The 22,563-nt window shown below is 40.6% G+C and overlaps 1 protein-coding gene across 16 annotated transcripts in view; it reads left to right on the plus strand.

The window, feature by feature from the left end:
- The window catches only part of CCPG1 (cell cycle progression 1), a 72,110-nt gene that overhangs the window by 3,274 nt on the left and 46,273 nt on the right, over positions 1 to 22,563 (plus strand). For 11 of the 16 annotated variants that reach the window (XM_043523366.1, XM_037909937.1, XM_043523358.1 and 8 more), the window contains exon 2: positions 17,147 to 17,217. In XM_043523366.1, the coding sequence (XP_043379301.1) occupies positions 17,158 to 17,217 (60 nt within the window). In that variant the 5' untranslated portion in view covers positions 17,147 to 17,157. Of the gene's footprint in view, positions 1 to 12,362; positions 12,503 to 17,146; positions 17,218 to 22,563 lie in introns of those variants that run through there. The other 5 variants (XM_037909934.1, XM_037909936.1, XM_037909935.1 and 2 more) reach the window with 2 other exon arrangements.

Genomic DNA, 22,563 nt, shown 5'->3' on the forward strand with positions numbered 1-22,563 from the left:
TAAGAAAATGTAATTTTGAAACCACAGGAGGACTGGGAGGGTCAGCAGCCATAGAACCTTAAACTGCTTTTAATTTTTTTTTTTTTTAAATTGACTAGATTTCAAGTTGACTGTGTCCCTTTAAGTCAGCGGTTCTCAAACTTTTGTACTTGTGACCCCTTTCACATAGCAAGCCTCTGAGTGTGACCCCTATTATAAATTAAAACCACTTTTTTATATATTTAACACCATTATAAATGCTGGAGGCAGAGCGGGGTTTGGAGTGGAGGCTGACAGCTTGCAACCCCCCATGTAATAACTTTGCGACCCCCTGAGGTCCCGATCTCCCGTTTGAGAACTCCTGCTTTAAGTCTTTTAGTATCAAACAGGTCGTGAATGGTAATGGCTGGACAGCTGGGTGATGAACTTCTCCAGTCTCTCTGGTTTTGTACGTTAATACCTTTAAAAGATCTCTTTGAGCAGGTATTTCATGGATGATGATAATAAAACTGCACTAGATTATTTATATGAGCTACTTAGCATTAGGCTGTATTTATGGAAGTTAATACTTATTTTGAAAAAAAAAATTAGCAAATACTGTAAACAAGAACACAGTGGCCTTGCTTCTCATGTTCTAAAATGTGTTTAATAGCTTTATGCCTCTTATCTGTAATCTAGAAGGGCACATTTAAAATAGAGAGCAAATAAATTGCTATAAAATGTAGTACATTCAGTTGGTCCTGTAACTCCTCCATAAAACTGGCTCTCTGGAATCCACACAGAATTTGGTGTGAGTGTAGGGAAGCTCCCCTCTCCCTTCAAAAAATGTCCTACACAAAGTGTCAGTTTCCTGGAAAATCTGTGAAGTCAAACTCATGTATTTCCTTGCTGCTTTGCCATGATTTGGAGAATGATTTAGCACATAATTCCTTGACAATGAAACTTTGAATCAAAGATAATATATGTAAATTATACTATAGAGACTTGATTGCAAAAGGCAGTACAACCCTAATCATTCATAATTTTGCTGAATACATTTCTGTCCAATTTTTAAGAACATAAGAAAGCATCTAACTTTTGCATGGGAAATGCAAGAAAAACATGAAATATAAAGTTGAATGCAGTGTAGTGTATAACATATGGATCTTTTCTGGAGTCTTCTGAAGCACATTGTGTGCAGATTTTTTGAGGATTTTTTGTAATTGAAAGAAATGATATTTCATACAGATGATTTAAGACCTGATACACAGCATACTTTGGGCACTACATAAATATTATTTCAGAAAATGAGATATTTTCAGAAGTCTAACCACATTGTAGCTGTAACACTATTCTCTCCTCCTCCTTTCTCTGACAGCTTGGCATGTAGATCTGATGACTATTTGAGAAGGAAATGGATTATTTTATGTAATGTAGGCAGTACAATTAAAATTTGTAACCTTTCATTTAAGAATTTTTTAGAAAGCTTTAAATTATTGCTCAAGTGAATTTTATTTGGTCTAGTCCGAAGGAAGACTTCTTAATCCTATTCTTTGGCGCTGATAGGCTGGAATATATCAGATAGGTGGAGTTAGCCTCTTCCTAAACCAAAGCCCCAGGCTGAACAATCTTTCAGGGCTAGAACAAACTTTATGTTCTGAGCAGCTCTTTTCCTATCCAGGCTCCAAGGCCAGTTTTAGTCCCAAGCTGAGCAGGCCTCTGTCTAAGCGAAAAAACCCAGACTAAACTGACTATGAAAGTTTGGACAAGTTTTAAAGCTCCTTAATCCTGCTCCCACTTAACTACAGCTAGTCAGCAATTGCTTTGAAACAAACCACTCCATTACACACTTTTCTCATGACAACAACTTTTTTCAGGCCAAGTTTGAAGGTGAGATGCTCTGTTCTTTATCCTAGTTCTCAAGACTAGATCTTCTTACTCATCTAACTAGTGTCCAGTTTTAATGTTATTTTTTCGGTCAGTTTAGAAACTGAGTCCTAAGTGCTATCTCTCAGAAAAGGTTGAACTGTACTATATAGCAGATGAAAGAATTTAAACTACATTACCATTTTTTACCCACATATACTTCTTTTCGTGTTTTCATTCCCCACATTTGTTTCTTGGTCTAAAATAATAAAATAAGTACTTTAAATAGTATCTTTTTCATTTCCAACTTTTCTTTCATCTGAGTTTACATTCATATCAGCAGTCTGCTTGTACCCTAAAATTTTGAGAGGTATCTTAATCCAAATTCTCAGTGTCTATGTTGGTTTTCTAACTCAAGTACTAGAAAAGCTAAAATCATGCTTCTGTTTTTAAAGTTAGTGGAATTATCATTTTTAATACAGATTTCTGGATAGTGTCCATCAACTCAGATGATGTCATATTTTATCCTTGCATAGATTAGCAATATAAAGTTTATTTGCAAATAAATAAAGTTGTACATATGCAAGTGGTACTTGAAGTATTTTAAAATAATGTGAAGTTATTAGCAATTTTATTTTAAAACGCTGTATTAAAGAGCAATCTATTCTCCACTACCTTTTGGCTGGGGCTAGTATCTGAAGGGTGGGGTGGGTAATACTATTTAGAAATATATTAAAGATCTACTTTAAATGAAGTTGGTAAGGAAGAATAATGTTGTTTTTACTTTACTTTAAATGAGATTATTGGCAAAGGAACAACAATTCTATTTAGAGACAATAATTCCAGGACAGAAAACATTAAGGAGTTATGGTTATATTTAGCTTCTATTAGGTTCATAATGTTTTCTTTCTCTTTAAGTAATAGTTTTCTCAAGCCACATACTTAGCTTGGAAATTTAACAGTAAAGTTATAACTTGCAACAAACATTAAATGGTATGGAAATGCACAATTTAGGGGGAACCAAACAGCCTTAACTCTGCTCCCACTGTCCTCCTTTGCTATCTAAATGATGAAAGGAGGTGCTTTTTTTATTAATTAGTTAGTGAACATGATTTGAAACTCTCCCATTAACACCTGATGTAGACACAGTTTAACACCTTTAAGATTGTGTTCTCTGTTCCAGTCATAACCTAGATTCCCACTCCAGATTACAACACCCATAACACAATATTATAGGTGTTACACACTGTGTATACATCAGATGCTAATGGGGTGTTTCAAATCATGCTAGATAACTAATTTATAAAACACATTTTTTTCTTACCTTGTGTGTAGGATGGGTAACAAAGCTTAAAACTTAGGCTAATAAGTGTTGGAGAAATGTTTCAAGCTAAGTGCATTAGTTTCCTTAAAATACATGTAGAAAGTACAGAATTTTTTTATTGATTTCCTCATTCTGCTTCCTGTGATAGAAACAGAATATATATGACTACTTGCCAGGATAACTCCTCTTAAATTGGCACTAGTATGGGGGTGCATAGGCGCCGACTCCATGGGTGCTCCAGGACTGGAGCACCCCTGGGGAAAAATTAGTGGGTACTCTGCACCCACCAGGAGCCAAGCTCCCGTCACCCCCCGGCCCATCTCTTCCTTCTCCTCCCCCACCCCTGAGTGCGCTGCGTCCCCGCTGCTCTGCCTACCTCCCAAGCGTTTCCCACCCAACTGCCGCCAAACAGCTGTTTGGCAGCGTTAGCACACTCCGGGAGGGAGGAGGAGGAGCGGAAATGTGGTGCGCTCAGGGGAGGAGGTGGGGAAGAGGCGGGGCCAGAGTGGGGATTTGGGGAAGGAGTTGGAATAGGGGCAGGGAGGGGGCAGAGTTGGGGTGGGGACTTTGGGGAAGGGGTTGAAATGGGGATGGAGAAGGGGTGGGCAGGGGCGGGGCCTCATGGAACGGGCAGAGTGGGGGCGGGGTTGGGGGCAGAGTGGGGGTCAAACACCCATGGGAAAGAGGGGAAGTCGGCGCCTATGTCGGGGTGTGGTAAAACCAAAACCACACACCACCATTTAAGCTAGATTCTAACATGGCTTGAGACACAGACCAACTACAACTAGCACACAATTTGATTGAACTCATCTTATCTTACTACATAATTATTTTCCTATATAGTCTGTATTTCCCTTTCCCAATCTACTTACTCTTTTTACATGAAAACAGGAGCTTTTATTCCTCGTTTTGTTCTGCTTCCTTTGTCACTTGTTCCTCACTTGAAGTCCTAATCCTTTGACATCACTATTGGTTGCTGTGGTGATGATTATAATGTCTCAGACAAGATTATGGCTTGTGATACTGGGTTACCCAATCCCAGAGCTTTCATCATAAAAATACATGCACTCACTGAAAAAATTGCAGTTTGTTTATTTTAACAAAACAACAGGGTAAGAATGGGGAAAAATAATGCACAAACCATATGTTAGAACTCTCTTCCTCTTTCTTCCCCCCCACCCCTCAAGTAGGCCTTAGATATGCTTAGTTCATCCTTTATGCTAATGTCTGCTTTTTTACTCAGAAAAAAAGATTTCTATCAGACAAGGACTTCTCTTAAAGGGTAAGAGTTCACTTATATTTCCTCTCCTCAAAATCACTAGAAAAAAAGAAAATAAAACAGATGTACACTGGACAGACAGGAGGACACATCCAAATTTCAAGACCTTATTACAAAACATGGAGGCCCTAGAGCTTCATTACAAAACGTCTGTAAGAATTTAATGTGGTCAAAACAATGTAATTGTCCCTAACCTTGGCCCGAGCCAGGGCTGACCTGTTTTTGCTGAAATTTTCCCAAAAATTCAGTGAGAGGCAGACACTTGGCATAGAAATGTTAGTCCTTATGGTTAAAGTTTGGCAAAGTTACAAACCATTGAAAACAGGGTCTTATAGTTATAAATGTTGGGTAACTTTAACTGTAGGTGTTGCTACCTGTAATACACCTGCACACGCAATATATACACACACAGAGAGTTGAGTACTGGACACACACATACTTTTGCATGCTGAATAATATAAATAAGTCGAGCTCTTAATAGAATGATTTTCAAAATCTTAGTAGTCTTCTAAATGCATTTTTGGGGGTTTTTATTTTTTAACATGATGCACATTTATGTAGCATGCAAAAGTATCCATTTGCTGAATACCTTCAACAGTAAGTGAAAAAAGAAAAGGAGTACTTGTGGCACCCTGGAGACTAACAAATTTATTTGAGCATAAGCTTTCGTGAGCTACAGCTCACTTCATCGGATGCATTCAATGGAAAATACAGTGGGGAGATTTATATACATAGAGAACATGAAACAATGGGTGTTACCATACACACTGTAAGGAGAGTGATCACTTAAGGTGAGCTATTACCAGCAGGAGAGCGGGGGAGGGGCAGCGGGGGAAACCTTTTGTAGTGATAATCAAGGTGGGCCATTTTCAGCAGTTGACAAGAACGTCTGAGGAACGATGGGGGATGGGGGAATAAACATGGGGAAATAGTTTTACTTTGTGTAATGACCCATCCACTCCCAGTCTTTATTCAAGCCTAAGTTAATTGTATAAAACTCGTATAGATACAGACAGATATCATCTTCCTTTCCAAATGCAAACAGATGGACATCATACCAAAAGGACTGAAGGTAAAAAATCCATTACAATCTACATACCACACAGACTATGTTGACAGCTTGTGCTACACGCTCTCAAAGAAACTGCAGAACCACCTGATTAACATCCTCTACAGCAAACAGGGAAAGATTAAGAATGAGCTCTCAAAACTGGATATTCTCATAAAAGACCAACCTTCCACGCTAAATTCCTCATGGCTAGACTTTACAAATACTAGACAAACCATTTACAACACATACTTTGCTTCTCTACAAAAGAAAAAGGACACTAAACTATCTAAACTACTACATGCCCCAAGGGGCCACAACAATGGTTCCCTTAACCCACCCAGCAATATTGTTAATCTATCCAACTATACTCTTAGCCCAGCAGAAGAATCTGTCCTATCTCGGGGCCTCTCCTTCTGCCCCTCCACTCCCACAAACATAATACAGTACAGTTCTGTGGTGACCTAGAATCCTATTTTCGACGTCTCCGACTCAAGGAATATTTCCAACACACCTCTGAACAACATATTAACCCACAGAGACTTTCCTACTAAGACTACAAAAAGAAGGATTCTGGACGCCTCCTGAAGGTCGAAACAACAGACTGGACTTCTACATAGAGTGCTTCTGCCGACATGCATGGGCTGAAATTATGGAAAAGCAGCATCACTTGCCCCATAACCTCAGCTGTGCAGAACACAATGCCATCCACAGCCTCAGACACCATAATCAAAAAGGCTGACAAAGGAGGTGCTGTCGTCATCATGAATAGGTCGGAATATGAACAAGAGGCTGCTAGGCAGCTCTCCAACACCACTTTCTACAAGCCATTACCCTCTGATCCCACTGAGGGTTACCAAAAGAAACTACAGCATTTGCTCAAGAAACTCCCTGAAAAAGCACAAGAACAAATCTGCACAGACACACCCCTGGAACCCCGACCTGGGGTATTCTATCTGCTACCCAAGATCCATAAACCTGGAAATCCTGGACATCCCATCATCTCAGGCATTGGCACCCTGACAGCAGGATTGTCTGGCTATGTAGACACCCTCCTCAGGCCCTACGCTACCAGCACTCCCAGCTATCTTCGAGACACCACTGACTTTCTGAGGAAACTACAATCCATCGGTGATCTTCCTGAAAACACCATCCTGGCCACTATGGATGTAGAAGCCCTCTACACCAACCTTCCACACAAAGATGGACTACAAGCTGTCAGGAACAGTATCCCCGATAATGTCACGGCAAACCTGGTGGTTGAACTTTGTGACTTTGTCCTCGCCCATAAGTATTTCACATTTGGGGACAATGTATACCTTCAAATCAGCGGCACTGCTATGGGTACCCATATGGCCCCACAGTATGCCAACATTTTTATGGCTGACTTAGAACAATGCTTCCTCAGCTCTAGGAAGCCCTATCTTTGCAACAAAGCCCGTTGCCAACTGTGTCCACATATCTATTCAGGGGATACCATCATAGGGCCTAATCACATCAGCCACACTCTCAGAGGCTCGTTCACCAGCACATCTACCAATGTGATATATGCCATCATGTGCCAGCAATGCCCCTCTGCCATGTACATTGGTCAAACTGGACAGTCTCTACGTAAAAGAATAAATGGACACAAATCAGACATCAAGAATTATGACATTCAAAAACCAGTTGGAGAACACTTCAGTCTCTTTGGTCACTCGCTTACAGACCTAAAAGTGGCAATTCTTCAACAAAAAAAACTTCAGAAACAGACTCCAAGGAGAGACTGCTGAATTGGAATTAATTTGCAAACTGGATACAATTAACTTAGGCTTGAATAGAGACTGGGAGTGGATGGGTCATTACACAAAGTAAAACTATTTCCCCACTCTCCCCCCTCCCCCCCACTGTTCCTCAGACGTTCTTGTCAACTGCTGGAAATGGCCCACCTTGATTATCACCGCCACCCCCCTCTCCCTCGCTCTCCTGCTGGTAATAGCTCACCGTAAGTGATCACTCTCGTTACAGTGTGTATGGTAACACCCATTGTTTCATGTTCTCTATGTATATAAATCTCCCCACTGTATTTTCCACTGAATGCATCTGATGAAGTGAGCTGTAGCTCACGAAAGCTTATGCTCAAATAAATTTGTTAGTCTCTAAGGTGCCACAAGTACTCCTTTTCTTTTTGCGAATACAGACGAACACGGCTGCTACTCTGAAACCAGTAAGTGGAAACTGTTGCTGTATTTTTGAAACAGCAATAGTGTAAGGTTGTAACTTGATCCATATTTTTATTAGTAGCAAATATACTAGTACAGTTGATTACCCAAGGCCACAATTTGAACTGCAATTACTTCCTTTATTACATCTATTGGAACACAACTTCAAATTGTTTACTTAACTTTAGTGAATTCTTTTAATATGTTAATGTGACCTGAGGCATACATCAGGGAGAGAAGACTAGCAGTTCTTCCTGTGCTAACTTCCTGTTTTTGTCTTTCTCTTTTTTTAATATTCAGAGAACTTGTGTCAAGTTTAAGTATATTATCTATGACCTCAGATTTACATATGGTTTCTGGATATTTTTGTTAAACTTGTTCTTGCAGTAATGTGCATTCAGTCACTTCTGTTGATAAAGCAGTTTATATTGCAGTGGTATGAGTAGCTTGGTGTTTGTGTGTTGTGGATATGTTTTAGTTTTAATTTGATGAATATTTAAATGATTTGTTGTGTAGGGTTTCAGTATGTACATCTGATTGCATTGTTACACTATTCCTGTGTAAAGATTTTTGTTCTTTTAGATATCTTTTTTTTTAATTGCTATATTTTACTAGTTTTGACAGTCATTGTAAATATGCATTCTGTTTGCAGAATCTGTTCATTTAGCAATCTAGTTTAGTTTAGGTTGAGAATAATATAAAAAAGGATTTGACCAATTTATGGTATTTAAAAAGTTTGCTACTTTGAAGTTAGATTTAGAAGACATAGTTAACTGTGATACTGGCAAAGTCGTTTGATTAAAAAAGGGATCTCTGGCTTTTTGCTTCTGTTACCACTTGCAGTCTAACCCAATAAAACAAATAGTGGCAGAATAGTTAATGTGTGGCTCTTTTGGTCTGTATGAAATGAGTTGTTTCAGTTTGCTTTGAAATTGTTGGGTATCTATTCACAGTTGGTTATTGGAACCATTGTTGGCAGTCCCAGCAGGGAAATCAAATGTTTAATGATCTTTGGAGACTGAGGGCTTGTCTACACTGGAAAGTTTTGTTGCCCAAAACTGCCTTTTGGTGACAAGACAGCAAGAGCATACACACTACAATGGGACTCTTGTCATAAAAAAACTGCTCACCCCTACGAGAGACTTTTGTCTTTTCCTCTCCTATATTGTCGACAAAGAGCCAGTGTAGACACTGCTGATTGTTTTGTCGAGGGAACTGGGTTCTGCCAATATCCTGCAATGCCTGTGCTGATTGCTCTGCTCAAAAGTGTTTTGATCTCTGCTGCCCTGCAGGCATGCACCCCTCCCCTTTCAAAGCTCTGGGAAGTATCTGTGTACTGTTCTGTTCGGTAAACAAACAAAGAGCCAAGCATTGGCATGCTCCTATGCTGCCCTGCACTAGGAACGCAGCAGCAGGCAGACTGCTGCTGTAGAGGGAGGGGGATAGACTGCTGTGCTGCTTTGCCATTCCTCAGCACGGAGAGCTCACAGAGCTGCTCATGTTGCTGCTATCGGCAGCGGAGGGGGCTGTGGGAGAACTTGGAGAGAATCCCAAGATACAGAGAGATCAGCTCTTCCTTCCCACACAGAGGTGTTTGGGTGCCCAGGGCAAAATCTGAAACTGTGCTTCCCCGCTCCAAAAAAATTACCACTGAAGGGAGGCTTTGGGTGGGGGAGTTGGAGAGTGAGCCCATCGCAGTGGTTCCTATCCTATGGGGCTGGACTCAGCTCTCTACTCAGGGCGTTGCAGCTTGGCACAAAGGGTCACAGTGCCACTCATGTTTGGCCTGGCTGCCCCTGGATCATGACAGAGGGGCAGCTGGGCCAAAGCTGAGTGGTGCTGTGACCCTGTACATCTGATCCCAATGCTACTGGATTTGCACAACCCCTGGGTAGCTCTTTTGCTGCTTTGAGCGGATGTTAGTATGACAGATTAACATGTAAAATGCTTTTATTATGCATGCTTGATAGCAGCTTTTTCTTAGTGTTCTAATGCGCTCTCTGCACTCTTGAATGATGGGGGAGACTTTGGTCAGCGGGAAGAAAGCGGTCATGGCCCCTTTCAGGGTCCCCCATCCCTGAGGGTGGAGAGACAGGGTGATATCACTTGAGCTAAGGGCTGACTGGAAAAGGCTCCGGGCGGCCGCTTGAACCTGGGGAAGGTGGGATCTATGTACACGTGTTCCTCCAAACAGAGCCCTCCTTCACTGGGATCAGCACACGTGTCATGAGCAGTTATTCATTCCACAGGTGGCATAGTTTCCTGATAGACTGGAGTGGGAAGGCATCCTCTAAATAAGCTGAGGAATGGAGGTTGGGGCTCCTAATTTGTGGTACAGCTAGGAGAAAACCCTTTTTCCCTAGTCCCCTTAACCGTCATATGGGGAAGGGTGGTCGGGGTTCTGGTAATGGGATGGGACCAGGTTTGGAGTGGGGGTAGGCTGATTGCATTCTTCAAACAGGTGGAAGCAATTAAGAAAGGAGTGATAACCTGCACTGTAATTTATTGTTAGATAGTTCCCAGATGAGTTATTAACATTGCAGCCTAAGTAAACCACATACTTTACATCTTGTCTGTCTTTCTGCATGGCCAGGACAATGGGTAAACATTAGCTATGATGGCTATTCCTCCCACAACTAGGCACATCTGGATCTTAGGTGGTAGAAGAATCGGGATCTCCATTTTCTGTCAGACCGTGACATTGTTTTATTTCCAATAGGTCTTCTTTTGGAAGCTGTTAGGTTCTCCCCATCCCCCATTTTTTAAGCTTTTGGAACTCTTAGATTTCCACCTTACAGGGACTACACCTTGTGGCTACGGTCCTTCTAGCCCAGAAAGACTGGAGACCATTTATGGTGGTGGGGTTGCTGTATATTTATACAAGGCATTGCCTCCCACACCCATGTTTGAACAAGTGGTCACCACAGCTTTCTTAGCCCATGTTTCAGGAGTGGAAGACCAGGATTGAGACACTAACTCAGCCTTCCTACATTGCAAGACAGAGGATTTCCACAAAGTCACTCAACTAGTCTAATTTTCTTATAGTGCCTCTTCCATTCTCTAATTGCTCCCTCTTTTCCTATTCCCCTTTCTCTCCCAACTTTTCCTCTCCATTTTTCTAAATCCACCAGCATAGTTTTGGTTCAGATACTTGGTAGAGCAGCTGTGCTGTCCATGTATTGAGAAAATCTTGCAGTAACATGCATCTAATATAATACAGATGCTTATAAGGAGATGACTTGCTGGCATGACTTCTGTGTTCCTTTTGAGCTAGCATCTTTAAATTTGCTACTCTAATACATTATGGACTGCTGAGTACAGGGAAAATTACTGCGAAGAAACCAGTCTTATAATATTTCAACCATTTGAGTGCCCTTTTAAGCTACAGTCTTGAAGTAAGGTATGAATTTAATGTGTTCCACTGATAATGAGGGGCTGTTGTGGGAAAAACAAACCTGAGATTTGAAATTTATAGTAATATTAATTGTAATAGTAATACAAAAATATATATTTCCTTCTGTGATGTGGTCTTGGATATGGAGCCTCAGACTTGGGCATCTGAGATCACCAGTGTTGTTTATTGGATTTTAGCCAAGAAAATTGTCAAAGACGTGCCAGTGTACTCCCTGCAAGTGCTGATGTTGATAGTCACTGTCACCCAAAAGATGACTGTTAAGTTTATATAATTACATCTGAATGATCTGATGATATAGCACACATGTTTTATGATCTCATCAGAATCCTGAATAGCAATTGTTGCCAGGTGGTCATGCATTGTTTGGTATAACAGCACACTACATAGTAGCCACTCAAAGAGGAAAAAGATTAAGTGTAGAGGGAGAAGGTTTGAAGGAGACCACCAACCACATCCAAAAGATGTGGCATCAGAGAATAGGACCTCACTATTAACTAAAGTTTATTTGTCCAGGCCCATAAGGGCTTGTCTGTGCTGTGCAGTTAATCTGCAGGTTTTTGATGTACATCAGGTAACTCATAATATACCCAAGACAAAGTAATAGCATGCATACAGGTTGTGTGTGCTGTCTTTCAGTTCTTATTGTGTGTACGCATGGCAGCAGCTAGCTGTGTACTAAACACATGGTGTTCTTGGTTGGACATCCTGGGATCTGTTGCTTTGCTGCTGAGTAGTGTGCATCCCTGGATTTTTCTCGCTGTTAATTGTGGGATATATAGCAGAAGCCAGATGGGTTCAAATTTTTAAAAATCCCATATTTCCATTGCCTCGGCTCCATTTTTCCTGTGTGGGTAGACTAGTGCCATTTTCGACTAGTGCCAGCGTGGGCCTGACAGTGTTCCATGTTGCTACTCTCGCAACTGCAAATATGTAGAGGCTGCTTGGGCTGTATTTCACCTCTCAAAACAGATGAATTTGGCTTTAACTCTATCCACCGCACTGTCAAGCAGATGATGTGGTGATGGCAGTAGCTCCTCCACCAGCAGTTTCAGTGGGGGAGGAAGTGGGATGAGGACAAAGGAAAAAAGAGGAACAATTGATAGGAGAAGAGTGGATCTTGGAGCAGCTTCACACTGCAGTGCTATTTTGAGGTTTGGGAAACAAGCATAGATTTGTGGGAAAACATCATTCTTCAGATCTGGGATGATTAACAGTGGTGAGAGATTACAGGGTGGGGAAGGCAATCTTTTTTATGTGCTGAACTAACCCAGGAGTACACAGCTGGTGATCCATACCTGTGGAGAAGTGGGTTGCCATTGCCATCTGGAAGCTGACCATGCCTGAATGTTACCACTCCATAGCCAACCACTTCAGCATGGCAAGATCAACAGGTGGAATCATGATCATGCAGGTGGGTCATTCCAAGAAAAAGGTACTGTTGCACCAGGTTATAAACCCTGGTAATGCTCAGATTATTGATGGAAATTGCACCATGGGGTTCTTAAACTGTATTGGGGAAATTGATGGGACTCATGTACCTGTTATTCCCACATGCGCATCCAGGTCTGAATTTATAAACAGGTTTATTTCTCCATGATACTCCAAGGGCAGGCTGACCACCATGACAGGTTTACAGACATAAATGCCGGGTGATTTGTAATGGTCCATGATTCTAGAATCTTTCAGAACTCAAATTTGTTTACCTTAATGGAGGAAGGACTGCTTACCCACTATGGACATTAACGGTGTGGAGATCCTAGGAGATCCAGCTTATCCTCTGCTTCTCTGGTTAAAGAAGCCATGCACAGGCTGTTTGGACAGAAAGAAGGGACTGTTTACCACCTCAGTAATTGCAGAATGATAGTCAAGCGTGCATTTGGCCATTTGAAAGGAAGATGGTGCTGTTTGTGAAATAGGTTGAGGGTTGCAGAAAAAAAATTGCCTAAGATTATAACTGCATGTTGCACAGTATTTGTGAGAGTAATGGAAAAAGTCTTACCAGTGGGTGGGAGGCTAAAGGGCAGAGACTTGCTCAGCAGTTTAAGCAGTCAACAAGATTTTCAGTAGAAAATGGAAACACTCAAGGCAATATTGTCAGGGAAGCCTATTGTTTTTATTTTATTTTCATTCTGTGACCTGAAAATTGGCAGCTGTGCATCCAGCTGTTAACCTGTGAAGAGGGGTGGGATGGATTGTGAGTGGTTTAGTGTTTTTTATGGGCAGGGGAAGTGTGGCATTGTAGACACTCCTTATTTTACCTTGTCTTTGCCTAGCTACTTCTGTAAAACCCTATGAATTATTTCAAATTTAAGGATTTTCTGTGTAAAACATATTGATGACTCCTTATGAATGAATTTTAAAGGCTTTTGTTGTTTAATAATCAGTATGGAACAAAAATAAATCTTTAACTGCAACAGCGGGTTCTTCTTATTAAACAATACATTAAACAGCAATCTGTTATCTAACAACTACAAAGAATTCTTTAAAACAATAGTGAAACAAAAAATATCAAAGTACAACAGTGCAGTGCAGGACAGAACACAAAGCAGGAAGTGGTTTAAAGTTGCAGGCAAGTAGATGCCTATCTTCTGGTGCTTCTTTTTCATGGGCCTCCTAAACATAAGAATGGCTGTACTGGGTCACTCAAGTAGTCCATCCAGCCCAGTATCCTGTCTTCAGACAGTAACCAATGCGAGATGCTTCAGAGGAAATTAACAGAACAGGGCAATTATCGAGTGATCCATCCCCTGTTGTTCACTCCCAGCTTCTTGCAGTTAGAAGCTTAGGATACAATATCCCCTGGCAATGAGTTCCATGGCTTGACTGTGCATTGTGTGAAGTAGTACTTCCTATATTTCTGGAGTTTGAGTGGCGAGGCTCGAAGTTACCAGAGGCTTTTGAGGGCTCACAAGAGGTGGACTATCAGATGCAACTGTTTTCGCTGCCCTGAGTTTGTGAAGGGAATGGCCTCTGGGAGCAATGCTGCAGGAATACAGCAGGGAGGAGTTACTGTTCCCAATAGCCTGTGTTTTCCAAGAATTGCATAACATGGCTGGGTCCTGATTTGAATTTTGTGTTGCCTGCTGCCCTAACAGCAACATGTGCGGCACCAGGGCATTCTGGCTTTGTGTTGCCTCTGTATCTCCCTATCCTTTTCAATCTTGTCTTTTGACATGGCAGTGCTGTCCCTGGCAACTACCATGCTGTCCCTGGCCACTCTCATAATCTCTCTGGAGAGCACACTGTCATTTTCCCTCTCTGTCCTAAAATACCGCCTCCACCTCTTCGTTATTTTTGTTTTTCTTTGGGTCTCTGCAGTGTGGTCTGCAAATATTTCATCCTGAGTTTTCTACTTTCTCCCATTCAGGTTAGTCAGCCACTGAGATGTTGATAAAGGCCCTGTCCGTGAGGATCTAGCCACTGCAGGTCCTGCAGTTGTGAGAGTAGGAAAAACCCACAGTGGGTTATTGTTCATATTCGAGAGAGAGTATGATAGCATTTTTTTCATATGCATTTCTGACTTTCCTTCCTTGAGATTCTTCACAGCCTTGGGGGAATCTCAGAGATGGTAAAACTGTTTGTAGTTTTTCTTGTATTGTTTAGCATTCTGGTGGTGGCCCCTCACAGTCATCTGCTTAGCTATGTCCACAAAAAGAGCTTTATTCCTGTGGCTGACCACAAGAACTTCCTGCAGCAGCAGTTCTTCTCAGCTGGTGATGAGATCTAGTGTCTCAGCATGGCTCCAAGCAGCTGCACAAATCATGTTGTAGGGCTTCTTGAGTAATATTGCACCAGTCAAATCCAATGGCCAAAATCTGGCCCCCTGCCAGTTTTTAAACAGGGGAGGGAACATCCTGTCATCTTCACATCAGAGCAAGGAAGGGCACAGAGTTAAACGGACAGGTCAGTGATGGTTACCCGCAAAACAGTGGGATAGCCATTAGAGTCCTGACAAAGTAATGTACAGCAGCATTATGTGCACATGAACAATAAACGGGACTAACTCAATTTACAGCAAATTTACTTCACTTTGAAAGAGGATTCTAGATTTTGCAATAAATGCAGAGTTAGTTCACTGTAGTGGATGGGGGTGTGTGTTCTTAAGTTTTTTCAAAACAGACTAGTGACTTAATCCAATTTAAACCCTCCCATGTAGACAAGTACTTAGATCCTATCTGGTAGCCTTCTCGTACCTGACCCAAAGCTCATTCATTTTAATGAGTCTCTTTCTATTGATTTTAGTGGATTTTTTTTAATAAGGCCCCTAGGTAATCCAAATATATTAACCCAGGACTGGCTAGTATCTTTCTGGATCTGTATGGAAAGCATGAATGTGTTTTGCTTTAGGTAAATTTCCTTTCTTTAAAATGGACCAGAATTTAATTATTTTGGTTTTTCAGTATTCTAAATTGATATCTGAATTGTTAATTGTTAAGAATTCTTAATCTATTAGCAGTGATCAGTTCTGGTTGTTACCATATCTCTGTAGAAATCCTAAATATTTTAACATAATTTAATGAGAAAATGGAATGTTATAAAATAATTGTTAATAAATTTGGCGGTGACTGCAGGGATTGGTCAAATGTAACTCTAAGAAACCCAATAGGAAAACAGATTAGGTAATTTTTCCCTCTGTAAATTCCTAGCTACAGCTCTGCATATGGAGTGACATTGACATTTATCTTTGAAATGAGTTCTTTTTCATGTTTAGTTCATATCTTCTATCTATCTATCTATCTAGAAAGGGATAAAGGCAGCAGGGTCAGTAATAAATGAAGTAAATGTGTTTAAGCGAGATGCTACGTTTGTACTCTCATCAGAAATATTTTGAACTGGCAGAATTTCTGGTAAAGAGTTCGTGTTTATGAACCAAAGTGTTATAACTCTCTTTTCTTGTGTTATTAATTTAATCATCACTTTTTCGAAGTTTTATTCAGCGTTGGTATCCCATAAACTTACTCTTCCATTCTGTTGGATGGCTAATGCAGCATGATTCAATAGTTTTCCGATTACTTGGAATTTTTTTTTATAAATGATAAATGTATACCCTGTTTATAAAGTTTGACCCACTTTGTCTTTTTTAAGTAGATTAGATCTTTTTAAAAATGAAGAACTTGTAACCGTTTTCATTTTAGTCTTTTGGGAGCTTAGAAACTTAGATTGCATTTTAACAACGAAGAAAACAGGATCTTATTGGTAAATGGGAATAAACAAACATCAATTGCAACCACACATCTACTTTTCTGAAAATCATTCCTTAACCCCTCTCTTATAGCAGCAATTATAAGTTCACAGTTTATTGTAACTAAATTCCACCTTTACATTATTTTGTTCTCATCAATCTACTTTCTATGCCCACATCATATTCCCCACTTCTTTGGAGTCATTATTAAGGATTTCTTACTTAGTGGAAGGAATTGAAGAATGATTGTACCCTGTTTTTGAGGGTTGGGGTGGAAGTAACTCCAATAGACTATACTTTCTAAAAGATTCCAAGTTTGTTTCCTTGGAGCCTGCTGGACTTCAAACACTGGCGTTTCATATGATCAGTCATCTCAGGGAAACATAGTTGCTATGACAAGTAATGGTTTTAATCATTTTCATTATAGTTGCTTGGTGTCTTAAGCACTCGGAATTACCTTTAATCTTTAATTGTTTGTCTGTCTGTAGGAAATATTCTTGGGATATATTACCTAATTGCACGTTGTTTTTTCCTCACATTTTGAGCATTTTAGATGCCTAAAAGGGGAACCATAAGGGCCGAAAACACTGCCCATGGTCTTGATATAGAAAGTCCATATACTCAATAGTTACTTAACTTTACAAGAATATAGTTTTAAATATTGAAATACAAAAGTATACTTTTTTTTTTCAAAACAGACCTGCTCTTTTTATTCTAGTTTATTCCAATTCTGTAAATTGTAAAGTATTGTATAAGTATTATAATTGTGTGATCCGTGGTTTTCTAAGCTGGATACATTTTCAGTTGTTTTTTAGAAAAAAATTACAATAACGATATATGTTTCATGCTAACATGATTTATTTTCACTTACAGCTACTTTGAAAATGTCTGAAAATTCCAGTGACAGTGATTCATCTGGTGGCTGGACTGTCATCAATCATGAGGTACTTAGTCTCAATTAATATTAAACAGACATGGTTAACTTAAAAGTCACATTTGTTTTCCAGTTTACGTTATTCTATATAGTCCAATGCACCTTTTCCCTTCTGTAGTTAGTGAATTTTCCATTTGAGTGGATATTTCACACAGACGTAGAGGAGAAAGAAACATTTTTTAAAATAGGAAAATATGATTGCAAAGCTATAGAATTTGGCAGATACACTTGGGGGTTGGTGTAGCATCTGATACAGCTTTTAACTTTTAAAACAACAATAACAAAAAACAAAAAAAACCCAACTAAACAAAAAGCTGATTAGATTTCAAGTTGATGTCCCTTTAAGAAATTTGTAGAGTTTTGGTCACATTTTCTCTTTGGTGCATTTCCCTCAAAAACATTAATGATGTATGTCATCTGCACTTTTGTTACCATTGCCAGCATATTTCTACTCCTCTCCCCAAACCTAATGTGGGAAGTGGACAGTGCAGTGGTTCCTCCAAGGTCTATATTACTACCACCAAGCAACTTGAACCTTGCCTCATCAACAATGGCTTTTGACCACACCTCCCGCCTTGGGTTCCTTCCTCTTCCTGTGCAAAACCATGGCAAGAGGCCAAAGATCCAGTGGACAACAAGGTGGTGGTAAAGGGCCTTTGAGTCCAGTCCTCATGAGCAACCTACAACCAGTATCTTTTATGTTCCTATTTACAAGGGTTTAGTCAGATGCTCCTCTTCATGGGGACTTGCTAATTAGTCCTCTGTATTTTGACATTCAAGATATAGTGGGCAGGAGTTGAGCTCCACTGGAGGTTTATCAACAATCAGAGTGCTAGTGTAGACTGGGTTCTGGTACCTACTGTTGTTTTTAACTATTGTATTGTCTAACCCTCTTCAGAACATATCTAGATGACATGATGGAAAAACATTAGTGGCCTCTGGTACTCTTTCTGCACCAACGCTTCCCGTATTGCTATTAGACGAGCTGAATCCGTGGTAGCATAATCCATTAGTCAGTGTGCGTTCTGCATCCCCATCTGTGCCCAGTCCACAGAGCATTTGAGTCATCTGTTACAGCCCCCAAGTACAACTGTTGTCATCACAGGTGAAAGTCTGCTATAGGTAAATCCTGTGTGTTCTGATATGAGGTTCAAAGAAGCAATAACTTTATGGGACAAACAAAGTTCATGTCAAACAAGCAGACCTATGGTTCTGATTCTCAATGGTAATTCCTTGGCTACTTCTGTCTTCATCTGAAGGGTGTGAAAAATCTATTTGCCCACAGTGAATAAGAATATTTCACAAGTGAATAGCATCCACTTCTGCAGAATTTAAGCTTTCCTTTAAAAATGAATCAGATCCCTAGCTTGTATGGTTGCTATGATAACCTTCCAAAGATGAATTGAGCGTAATCTAATGCAACGAGTTGTTCCAAATTCTGCAAAGAAAGAGCTACAATGTTGTCGTTGTTGTTCAGTGATGTTCAGAAATTAAACAGTATTTTCTCTGTGGTTTAAAATTAGTTCATTATATTCCTCTAAACACCACCTAGCAAAAACAAGGCTCTCCTGTGCAATGGTTAAAAGCTGGTGGGCTAATATTTCATTAGGATCAGGAACAACCAGGTGAATAGATTCATGCCTGAGAAGGAGCTACAAGGTAAGTTCAAGTGTACTAAGGACCTCTATGGCATCCTCCCACCTCACTTCAGTGATTTTGGCATGGAAAAACTTGTCCAGCCTCTTCCCTTAGAAAGTTTAAAAAAAAAAAAAATTCTCAGAGGTTGGAAGCAAGCTTTCAGAAAGTCCCCTGGTTGCATTATTTAACTGAGATGTCTCTTTAGATCCTTTTAACTTCTCTGCTATGGCTAGCAACACAGGCAGAGGTTACTGTTCCTAGAAACTAGACAACAAAGCAAAGCCGCTCCTGACAGAATCAAAATATCATGGAAAAAAACTTTGTGAGAGCAGATGGACAAAGCAGTATAAAAGGGAATTCAAACCATTCTAAAAGTCAGACAGTCCTTCAGAGGCTATTCTGTGAGAAAGCAGAATAAGAGAACTAGTACAGTGAATAAAATGGAACAGATGAAGAGGAAACGACACAGGGAAGACTCATCTAGGAAAAGCAGCCCCACCATGTAGCATTCCACATGACCCTGGTATACCCAGTTGGAAGCAGAGGGCTGATATACAGTGGTGGACTCTACTCTCTTCTTTGCAGAAAAATAGACATTCACCAAATGAGTATTGGACATAATCCAAAAAAATAGTTAATAGAATAATCTAGAATATCTAAGCTCATATTTCTTATCCTCAGTATCAAAATGCACCACCAAAAATTAATAATATTTAAAATTTAAAAATGAAGTAAGATATGGATGTGTCTACTATAGACCACCAAATCACGAAGAGGAGGTGGATGAGGTGTTTCTAGAAAAAATAACAGAAATATCGCCAAAACTGGTAGTAATGGGGGACTTCAACTACCCAGACATCTGCTGGAAAAGTAATATGGCAAAATACAACATTTCCAGCAAGTTCCTGGAATGTACTGAAAACAAATCTTTGTTCCAGAAAGTGGAGGACAGGCTGTTTTAGACTTGATTCTAGCCAACCAGGATGAATTGGTAGCGAATTTGAAGGTGGAAGGCAATTTGGGTGAAAGTGATCATGAAATATGATAAATTTCACGATTCCAAGGCAAGGAGGCAATGAGAGTAGCAGAATAAGGACAACGGACTTCAAAAAAGCAGACTTTTAACAAAGGTCCTATGGGAAGAAAATCTAAGGGAAAAAGGAGTGCTGGCAGTTTTTCAAGGAGACAATATTAAAGCACAACTGCAAACTGTACCAATGCAAGGGAAAGGTAGGAAGAATAGTAAGATGCAAATATGTCTCCATCAGGAGCTCTTGTAATGACCTGAAAATCAGAAAGGAATCTTACAAAAAATGGAAATATGGACAAATTTCTAACGAGGAGTACAAAAGAATAGCACGAGCATGTAGGAACAAAATCAGAAATGGTAAGGCCCAAAATGAGTTACTCCTAGCAAGGGACATAAAAGGCAATATGAGGAGGTTCTTTAAATACATTAGTAGGAAGAGAAAGATGAAGGAAAGTGTAGGCCCTCTACTTGTGGGGAAGGAGAGCTAATAACTGATGACATCAAGAAAGCTGAGGTGTTGAATGCCTATTTTGCTTCAATCTTCACTAAGAAGGTTTGTGGTGACCAGATATTGAACACAAGAAATATGAACAAGTGGGAAGGAATGCAAGCTAAAATAGAGAAAGAACAGGTTAAAGAATATTTAGATAAGGAAGGGGCTCTATATCTGGTTGAACAGAAGGATACAGCAATAGCCTGAGCCCCTTGCACAAAAGCTCTGTTTCCTGCTGTAAGGGTGATATGGATCCTGCTTGCCCCAGGAGAAGATATCTCCTTGGCTGGGGTTGAGTCCTAGTGAGTATGGTGGTTGATAGCCTGATGGAGCTCTTCCCTTCCCATCCCCAATTGTGTGGGGGAGAGGCAGGGGCTTTCCCAATGGCTGCAATCACTTACTGTGTAGTGGTCAGAAGGTTCCTTTCCAGGGGACTTGGGGATGGCCCAAAGCTGTGGAGCTCATGGAGCACACAGAGATTAGGGGTTGAAGGTTTTTTCTTTTTCCCCTGGATTTTCCAGGAGCTAGCAGCAGCCTGTAATGCAGGCTCTCTGTGCAGTCGGCAGCCAGGCTGCCAGATTAGGTTGGGATTGTGGATTTCCTGAGTCCTGTGCCCATACATAAGAGGATAGGCAAAGTAATGCCCTGTAGTGGAATCTATATGGTGGCCCCCTGCAGGGCATGCATGGGTGTGGGATTCAGAGGCGGAATGTTGGCACAGTGGCTATGGTCATTGAGAAAACTGTCCGTGTAACTGTGTAGGGGAGGTCATACATTGGAGCTAACTCTGCCAGTATTTCGTCAAAGGAAGCATAAACAGCAGTAGCTGCTCAAGTCCTGGTGTACCTTCTCAAAGTCAGTAGAGATAATATTTAAAGTGCAGTATATAGAAATAATCTCGGTGCATAAGGGAATCATGGAATGTGGGTCAGAGAGACGTAAGAGGGACATGGAGTAACTTTGATCTGGGGAAGTGAACATGCCACCCAGCTGATATGTGCAGGGGTATGGTTGGACAGATACTTGGAAAGAGGCTCAGCCTTGTCAATATATAGAGCAAATTAGTCTGTTGGGCTCTGTTACAGGGCTAGCTACACTTCTGTCCCCTTTCTGATCTTTCTGGTGTCAGGCCTAATGCCTTTACCTATCTTGGGATGGAATTTTACAATTCTCCCATTTTTTGACCAGGATCCGGGCTTCAGTAACCTGTTCTTATCCTGCAAGTCCAACTGAATTCGGGCCCCTGTTGTTCTTCCCTTTGGGAGTCTGTGACTGGTGGTATATAGTAACAAAAAAGCTTTCTTAAATCAAAAGTATTATTTATTTAGCAGTAAGAACAAAGCTTTTAGGGAAAAAGGATTTTAAAACAACAAACAGTTATATGCATGTCTTTTACTTAAAGACTTCCCATCCCCTGATGGCGACCTAGGCAGTCCTAACTTCTTCAGACACCCTCAGCAGGATCCTATATGTCTGTCTGGTTCTCTGAAAAACAACTGCCTCTCTTTAGAGTGTCACTTTAAATCCTGCCATAGGGTTTTGTTGTTCTGTGCTTGGGAGGTCTTGTTTGCTGCTAGTCAAACCAGTTTTATAGGCTCAGTAGGGGATCAAGCCAGAGTCCTCGGAACCAATGGTTCTGTTCTGGTGTTGTCCTTTAAATGACACTTAATTGTCAGTTGATAGGTGGCTAACGGTGGAGTTTATGTGGGAGTTTGGGGGGAGGATTCCCTCCCTTCCCTTTTTTTCCCTAGGAATAGGATCTAGGAAGTGAAGACAACAGTGGCTCCTGTGACAGCACTAGAAGTGACCTGAGGAGGAGAAGAGACAAAGAAGATGGTTGGATGCAGAAGCTGTGGGATATACTTCATTGTTGAGGGAGCACCTGATGGAAGTCACCTATGTTTGAAATGTTACCTAATAGAGCTCATGGCAGAGAAGATCCAAGGATTAGACATGCAGCTGGAGACAATGATGGAATTTATTTGGGGATTTGAAAATGGAGATACCACAGACAGCTCAAGATTTGCAGACATCTGCCAAACAAAAGGACTTGGAGAGTGAACAGCTGCAAGAATAGGGTAATCCATGGAAGAATGTGACCATGAGGACAAAGCAGAGGAAGACACCAGCTAGTGGTGGTGAAAACAAGTTGGATAACAGGTTTGCTACACTGGGGAATGAGGAGGAGAGAAACA

The sequence above is a fragment of the Chelonia mydas genome, chromosome 10 (genome assembly GCF_015237465.2).
Source record: "Chelonia mydas isolate rCheMyd1 chromosome 10, rCheMyd1.pri.v2, whole genome shotgun sequence".
Taxonomy (NCBI): Eukaryota; Metazoa; Chordata; order Testudines; family Cheloniidae; genus Chelonia; species Chelonia mydas.